Genomic DNA, 8,748 nt, shown 5'->3' on the forward strand with positions numbered 1-8,748 from the left:
GAGCTAAAAGAAAAGTTGCCAAAGCCCAAGCCACGTTCTTGGGTCATGTTATTAGACACGAACAAATGGCCCACGGTGTGTGAAAAAGAAAATAATTGGGTATTTCCCACGCCTTCGAGGAAAACAGCATTACCAAGGCTCCTGGAGTTGAGTGGATATAACAGAAACGTTTTGCCAAATGTTAGAAGTGTGACGGCTACACTCACTGAATTGTTACAAAAAAGGGCAAGACGTTTCAGTGGAAAACAGAGTGTCAAAAGACATTTGGCTGCCTAAAAACTGTGTCACCCACTGCCCCACTGTTAGTCACAGCTGATTACACAAAACCTTTCAAGGCGGCTGTTGATGCCAGTGGTGTGGGTGTCAGTGCGATACCTCTGCAGGATGATGATGAGAGGAAAGAAAGATCCATTGGGTATGTCTCTTAGAGTGTACATGTACATTAATAAAAATATTCAACAGCTGAGAAAGAGAATTTGATCTTGGCGTTGGCATTGAAACATTTCAGTGTTTATATGACCAGCAACGCACCTGACAATCGTGTACACTTATCATAACCCGTTGACATTTGTGGAGAAATTTCAGGACAAAAAATGCAAGACTGTTTAGTTCGAACTTGTGGTTACAGCCACTCAATTTGACAATTGTGCCTGCAGCAGTTTGCAAAAACGTGATTGCCAATACGTTGTTGAGACTCGAACATATGGAAACATTTGGTGGTGGGTATGCCATGACATGAATTCAAATGTGGTTGTGCCTGTTTGCACATATATATAGATGTACATATATAGTCAGTGTAGTATAGATGCGTGATTTACAGGACAAAACAAGTTATTTTTTCTCAGTGCTTTAAGAATTAAGCCATCTTTAAATATTGATTTTTTTTAAAGATGGAAGGAGATACAAAACTGTTTCTTTTTCTAAAAGCTGTTCCTTTTCTCAAGGATAATGTGTCCTTGATTTATTTTAGGAGGGGTTGTGTAAAAGGCCCAGACACTAAATCGGCTGGGTTGATAGAGAGATAAAAAATATGTTGGGAGGCCTTTTTGTTTATCTGTAAACAAATGGGTCTTCGCGACAAAGCTCTTCTGATTTAGAAGTAACCTGTACAGTCAAGGGAGTGTGGCCAGCGATCTAGCTGTGCAGTTCAGTTCAGCAGTGGTGTGTGTGAAGAAAGTCTGCTGAAGTAAGTCAATTGAGACTGGAATTTCCCTCTCTACTTCTGTACTTCACCTTCGATTAAGAAGCCTCTTTGTCATTTTTACTCTGTGTTTAAGGGGTTTCTTTATTAGGTCTGTTGTGCATTTTCGGAACAGCATAATTAAGTCTAGTTGGATAGTCAAAGTTTTATGTGTAATTCTGTATTCGGTTCTTCATGTTTCGAACTGCAATTTTGTGAACTAATTTTTGTCCGTTTTAAATCCTAGTAGTCAACCTAGCTCAGTTACTCCGGTGAATTTTCATTGTACACTTACCGAAACAAATAGGAAAGGTATGGTCTGGGCTTTCTGCTTTAGAATGTTTTGAGTGGTCTGGCCCAGTCCAGAACAGACGAAACACTAACATTATTACGAGCCTGTCCCAAAGTGAATTGAAATCTTCCACTTTGTTGAAAGACATAAAGGAATGAGGTAATCTCATTGTGCATTGAATTTTCAGTAAGATTCATCTTGTAATTTAATTGGCCCCCTGGAGATTATCAATCCGAATGGATGAGGTTGCACTTAAATGTGTCGCAGAGCAAACCTCTACAGCGACAACAACTCCTGCAGTTTCTGAACGACGATGCACGAACCAGTCATTGCCCCCTTCTTCGTTGTTTCCTATTCAATTCTCGCTGCTATTGGCGCCCCTGGTAAGTCACTGATTCACATGAAAAGTACATTTCTTATTCTGTGTTTCCTGAAATGCATTCCTTTCCCATTCAGGATATAGCTGAACTTTTCCAACATGCAACATTAACAGATATCAAATGACGTTCAGTGCGTATGATGGGATACTATCTGTGCGGTGTCACATCATCGTTCAGTCCTGACAATTTCTTAAGTATGAATGAAAAATACGTTCCTGAATTTTCCATGATGTGTACTCATCGCAAAATGGCTTATTGTCTGCCGAACTACGAACTGGGATGAATGAATATGCACGAACTTTGGGAGAAGATTTGTAGCTCGGGTGCTCGTTGTTGTGGTTTTGTTCGCCTTGCTGGGAATTTGTGTTGCAGATGTTTTGTCCCCTGTCTAGGTGACATCCTCAGTGCTTGGGAGCCTCCTGTGAAGCGCTTCTGTGATGTTTCCTCCGTAATGCATGAACATTAAGCTGTAATACTGATGCATTTTAAATTCCCTTTCAAAACAGCAAAAGCTTTTCAGCGTTGTAGTCCATTCTTTAATTGTTGACCATAATGTGGTACAATGCCTTTCTGCATGGGCTTATTGCAATCTCTGTCTATGATTTATTTTTCATAGTGAATGGAGTCATTGTTAATGTGATCGTCGGAATTAACTGAAGTTTAGTGTAAAAGACGTCAGTGGAGATGCAAGGTTTATAAACTGTCATTAATTTGCTTCTCTGTTGCAAGGGTTCGTATGCTCTCGATATGTTTTTGGAATAATTAGCCAAAACAGCATTCTTCGCAATTATTGGAAAGTACACATCATCTCGAGCCACAACACCGCCCATAGCAAACACGCGAACAGCTTTAGTAAATTAATGCAATTTCGTGAAATATGAGATATTGCAAAAAAGGGTCGATCAAAGGAACGTCTGAAAGAAGGGAGTAGAAACGAAGATCTGCGGTAATAATTCCAGCGTTTAGAGCTTTATTATTTAAACCTATAACTGACACAGTTAGAAATACCAATTTGAGGCATACACGGGAGACACAAACAAAGTTAACTTGTGATTACAAAGAGTTGTGTGTGATTGTGGGAATGGATGAAGCAAGACTCTGGAGCTTCTGAAGATTCAAATGATGAGAATTGTAATGGGTGGGACACCACCAGTGAAAAGCCAACCTGAGGAAATATTTATGGGTTGAAGCGTGTCCGGGGTTTGGTATGAATACGTTCATCGGGACCACATTATTCCATTTCTCCTGAATTGGACCGTAGCTACTGGAGTTTACTCAGTAACGAGCGAACAATATCTATTCCTCGGACTATTCACATTGAGAGATATATAATGCTGTAGTGAACGTCCAATGCTTGTCAATGGTTTTTGGATAGGCAGAGACTGAAAGTGGAAAACTGGTGTTTTAAAACTGTTACATAAAAGATTGCAAAAGACACCAGACAGTGTTTTGATTAAGTTTAGCAATAACTTTCTCTTTGATCTTTCGCAGCCAATTTGTTGGCAATGATAATTCTATCTCGAGGACGGTGCAATCTCTCCCGATGCATCACCTTCTACCTGGTGGCTATTGCAGTGACTGATTTCTTTGTCATCATCACCGCAGTAATCCTCAATCGAATCAGCCGCATCTATTTCCGGGAAAGTGTCTTGTCGACCACTCCTGTGTGCACTCTCAGCGTCGTACTGGTCTATGCCACGCGGGATTGTTCGGTCTGGCTAACAGTCGCCTTTACCATCGACCGTTTCGTGGCCATCTGCTGCCAGAAGTTGAAGACCAGATACTGCACAGAGAAAACTGCGTCTCTGGTCATTGGAATTGTCTGTGCTCTGTGCTGCGTCAAGAACATTCCATACTACTTTATCTACGAACCCTTATACATCTTAGATGGGATATCGTGGTTTTGCAACATCAAAGCCAACTTCTACGTCTGGCCAGCTTGGCAGGCTTATGATTGGCTCTTTCAGATTTATACCCCTTTTCTCCCATTTTTCGTTATTCTGATGCTGAATGTCCTGACCATAAGACAGATCCTAGTGGCCAACAGAGCCCGGAGGAGGCTCCGGGGTGCAGAGAAGCAAAAAGACCCGGAGATGTCCCACCGTAAGAGATCCATCATCCTACTGTTTGCCATCTCTCTCAGCTTCCTCCTCCTGTGGGCCCCTCTTGTCGGACATTTCATCTACATGCGGCTTAAAGCAGAGAGCTACTTTGGTGGATTAGATTTCAGTGACCCACAGTATATCTTCCAAGAGACGACCAACACACTTCAGTTATTCAGTTCCTGCAACAACGTCTTCATTTATGCAATATCTCAGAATTTGTTTCGAAAGGAGTTAATGAGCTTTTTGATGTACCCCTTCGCCACCCTCACCAATTTCTTTAAACGCAGAGTGGAATAAATCCCTCATGCTCTTTCTTTTCCACTAGAGTAGTTCAGTGTATACTGGTCCCGTTATCACCTGCTACAGAAATGTATGGAAAGGTAGTGCCAGTACCAAAGGGATAGAAAGCCTATTGGCAGCTCTGATAATTGACTGCAGTCGAGCCTTAAGAGAATGTGCAACGATTGCAATTTTGTATTACTCGAAAAGAAGCGCAATTGCAATCTGTGTTCACCCTCCCACATCCCCTTACTGTGGCTACTCTCCATTCGTCTCGCTCAGATGACATTTGTTTATTTATTCCTCACTCTCCCTACCTGGGCTCTCTTGTCCCCTCGCGTTACTGTCGGTGGAAATTTTGTTAAAGCATAAGAAGAAAAGTTGGCTCTCAGTCACTTCACACGTATTGAGCCGATCACTGTCATCGCTCAACCAAAGCAACAACCTTTTTGACATACATTGGCTTCAATCCTTGATAAGCAATTTCTCAGTTTCACAGTTGACTTGTGTTAAAGGTTCTCACTTTTTTCGTTTTACCAGTTCTTCACTTCGTTGCTGGTTATTTTGTTACAAATTTAATTTGTGCCTCAAAAGTGGCTACGCCAGCCATCCTAATACTTCCGCCTCATGCAAAAACCCATGTGGCACCACAAAGTGTCCTCTCAAAATAAAGAACCTCTGGTTCATTTTTTCTCACATCAATTTTACGTAATTTCCAAAAGCCCTGTCAGCCTCCCTGACATATTTTATATCAATTCCACCTTCATACTGTCTATAACGTGGTATGATGACTGGACTATTTGTTGAAAGGGCCAGGTATGTTCTAGGAATGCGGATTCTAACCTTGCCATGGTGGAATATAAATGAGCAAATAAAATCTAATATTAGGAATAAATGATGACCGTATATTTATTAGCCAGGAAAGAAAAACCATCGAGTTGGCTACACTTCTTGAGAGACGGAAACTGACGTCCTCCCTGGTCTGTTGAAGCTTTAACGTGACACCAGATCGACAGCAATGCAGTTGCCATTCTACTGCATGAATAAGCAAAAGAAACCAACAACGCAGGCAACCCCATGCATACATAATGAAAAATAAACCTCTATGATTACTTTTCTGTAGTCATTCAGTGTATCTATCCAGCTCTGCCATATTGTTTCTGCATCCTGAAGGATAAAGTTTCTGTCTGTAGCCATTTTTTAAAAATTATGATTCCTCAAATCAAAGTGAAGCTCAATGCATTGATACACCAAGAACATAACAGGAAGATGGAATGAAGTTGAAACTCAGATAACGATAAAGAAATGTCATCAGAGGTGAAGACACACAGATAAACCAACAGACGTGATAGATAAATGCTAGATGGTTGGAAACGATGCAGAAAATAAATAGGAGATGGCGACGAATGTCCAAGGATGTATCCAAAGACTCTCAGTGACAACCAGGCACAATGTAAGTGAATGGATTATTCGAGAACTGGTTCAGACGTCCGTGGTAATTAAAATCAGCAGCGTCAGTGATCATGTATTGATGTCTGTCATTTTTAAAAGATGTTGAGCGAGGGTGTGATGCCGGAAAAGTACAGCTGGTCAGGCAGCCTCGAAGGAGCAGGAGGATTGACTTTTCAAGCACAACTTCTTCATCAGATTCCTGCATTTATTCATCATGGGATAGTTATTGGTGCATAGATGTTGCTATCTGAAAGAGACTGGCAAATTGTAGCACAGAGAAGTGACTATACTTTTTCCCCTAATAATTGGAACTTGCATCGGACCTGCAAAGGAAGACTAGAAAAAACTTTTTTTTAATGAACTGTTTACAACGGAATTGGAAATCATGTGCAATCTCCATAATTTACCACTGCGGAAGATTATGCTGCTCAGCGATGTGAGCTGAAGTGTTCAGTGGGTCATTCTCAGGTTATATTCACAAACATATGTTTCATGCATTCATGCGTTTTTAAAGGAACGATTCACCGATAATTATTCATCTAAGAGCCACCAGAATTAGTAACTGAAGAATGATGGACCGGAACGATGAACAGCTATTATATTAAAAAATATTTTGTTGAAATTCTCTTTTAGAACATGCACTTTTGCAACCAAACGCCCTCAGCCCACGATGTTGTTCTGAAAATTTATCTTAATCTAACATCAAACTAATTGACACACCCCTCAATTTACTTCCGTCGATGTGATTGTTGAGCAGTCATTAAATGCCTCGAATGTCTCTGATTCTACTACCACAACTGGCGGTGCATTCCACGCACACACCATTCTCTGATTAAAGAAACTACCAATGACGTATGTTCTATACCTTCCTCCAATCATATAAACAGAATGACAGCACGTTCAGTCATTTCTGGCTGGGGAAAAACTATTACCTCTATTAATGCCTCTCATCACTTTGTGCACCTCTATCAAGTCTTCCTTCTTCTCTCCAATGAGACAACCACCATCTCACCTAAACTCTGTTCATCAGACAAGCCCTCCAATCCAGGCAGAATCCTGACAAACCTCCTTTGCACCTACTCTGAAGTATGTTCATCCTTCCTATAATGAGGCAGGCAGAATTGGACACAATATTCCAACTGTAGTCTAATCATGGTTTTATCGAACTGCATCAAAACCTCGCGGCTCTGAAGCTCAATGCCTCTGTTAATAAAAACCAGCTCACGATATGCCTTCTTAATAACCGTACCAGCTTGTGTAACAACTTTGAAGGATCTATGTATCTGTACACAAAATCGCACTTTTCCTCCACACCACCAAAATCTTTTATTTAATCCAGTGTTCAGCATTCAAATTCAGCATTGCAAAATATATCACTGCATTTATCCAGATTGAACTCCATCTGCCATTTTTCAGCCCAGTTCTGCATCCTATTTATGTCTTGTTATCGCCTGCAACAGCCCTCAAAACAATCTACAAAACCATCAACCTATGTGTGAACGGAAAATTTAGTAACCCATCCTTCCACTTCTTCAACCAATTAATTTATTAAACCCACAGAGAGCAGAGGCTCAGGAATAGATGCCTGTGGGAAACCAATGGTCACCAAACTCCAGGTGGAAAACTTCCCATCCACTACCACTCGTTGTCTTCTTTCGGCGAGCCAATTCTATATCCAGGCAGCAAATTACCCTGCATCACATATCTCTGAACGTTATGAATGAGAATACCGTGGGGAACCTTCTCAAATCGCTAACCCAAATATATTCAACCCACATGCACTGTGGTAAGCTTGTCACATTCTCAAAGACGTCAATAATATTTGTGAGCCATGGCTGACTCTCACAAATCCTTGCTGACCATCTTTAAACAAAACACGTTTTTCCAATTGCGCCTAAATCATTTCTCTCTGAACACTTTCCAGTGCCTTCCTTACCACAGACAAGAGATTGATTGGTCTATAATTCCCAACGATTTCCCTATTCCCTTTCATGAACGGAGGAACAACATACGCCTCCAAACGATCATCTTGTGCTAGTTCTGTGGAGACTGAGGTTGCAAAGGTCATCGCTAGAGGAGCAGCAATCTCATTCCTCGCTTCCCGGAGTAAACTTGGAAATAGCTGGTCCGGCATTGTGGACCAGCATTCCCAGAATTTAGAACACAGCCACTTTCTTAATGTCAATCACTTCAAGCCTATTAAAATGATCCAAAGTGTTCTCACTACCAACTAGGTCCCTATCACTATTGAATATCGAAGCAAATAGCTCATTTTGATCCTACCCTACCTCTTCAAACTCCAGGCACCACTTTCCTCCACTATCCCTGATCGGCCCTCTCCTCTCTGTGATCATTCTCTTATTCCTCAGGTAAGTGCAGAACGCTTTTAGGGTTTCCCACTTCTTCCTGCTCAAGCTATTTTGTGCCCCATCCAAGCTCTCTTCAGTCCATTCTTAAAATCTGTCCAGCTACCCTGCCATCCTCGAAAGCCGTGCAAATCCTTATTTCCTCAACCCTTAGTTAGCTTCCTTCTTCCTTTCATTGAGAACCACCTCTTCGCTTGAAATCCAAGTTTCCTTAACCTTATCAAGCACTGCTTGTCTCAGCAGGACAAAGTTATCCAACACTGACAACAACTGCTCTTAAAAATCCTCAACATTTCTTTTGTGCATTTCCCATCGAACAATTCTTCCCCATTGAAACTCCACAACTCATGTGTTTTTGCAGTATAATTTCCTAGACTACTTTCTCATATTTACTAAAGAGATTTGACTCGAGTAAAGGGAACGATTCATCAGATTTCTCTGACTAGTTTATTTTGATCAAGACAAGAAAGTTGTTAATTTAAATATTATTGGGTCTCTATCGTTAACTCTGCGATATCTCTGTGCACTGGGCCCCACAAACATGGTTATTTGAACACAGCGTGGCAGGATATAGGAACCCTACAGTTTGGAAGCAGGCTATTGAGATAATCAACTCTACTCTGAACTCTGATTGCTCAGTGGTTATTGCTGCTGCCTCACAGCGCCAGGGATGCAGGTTTTAATTGCCTCTTCA

At 41.1% G+C, this 8,748-nt stretch overlaps 1 protein-coding gene across 1 annotated transcript; it reads left to right on the forward strand.

The window, feature by feature from the left end:
• The first annotated feature begins 1,785 nt into the window (after window positions 1-1,785).
• On the forward strand, window positions 1,786-4,254 carry LOC132807079 (probable G-protein coupled receptor 139). Its single transcript, XM_060821380.1, has 2 exons — window positions 1,786-1,855; window positions 3,344-4,254. Exons 1-2 carry the CDS (start codon window positions 1,786-1,788, stop codon window positions 4,252-4,254), a joined length of 981 nt encoding a protein of 326 aa, XP_060677363.1.
• The last annotated feature ends 4,494 nt before the right edge of the window (window positions 4,255-8,748 follow it).

Source organism: Hemiscyllium ocellatum (genome assembly GCF_020745735.1).
Source record: "Hemiscyllium ocellatum isolate sHemOce1 chromosome 27 unlocalized genomic scaffold, sHemOce1.pat.X.cur. SUPER_27_unloc_1, whole genome shotgun sequence".
In the NCBI taxonomy this organism is placed as follows: Eukaryota; Metazoa; Chordata; class Chondrichthyes; order Orectolobiformes; family Hemiscylliidae; genus Hemiscyllium; species Hemiscyllium ocellatum.

What these genes read in the sequence shown, in the direction of transcription:
- LOC132807079 (XM_060821380.1), top strand. Translation starts at nt 1,786, where the DNA reads ATGCACGAACCAGTCATTGCCCCCTTCTTCGTTGTTTCCTATTCAATT. An exon ending in CGCTGCTATTGGCGCCCCTG is followed by an intron (nt 1,856 to 3,343) that starts GTAAGTCACTGA and finishes GATCTTTCGCAG; the next exon opens with CCAATTTGTTGGCAATGATA.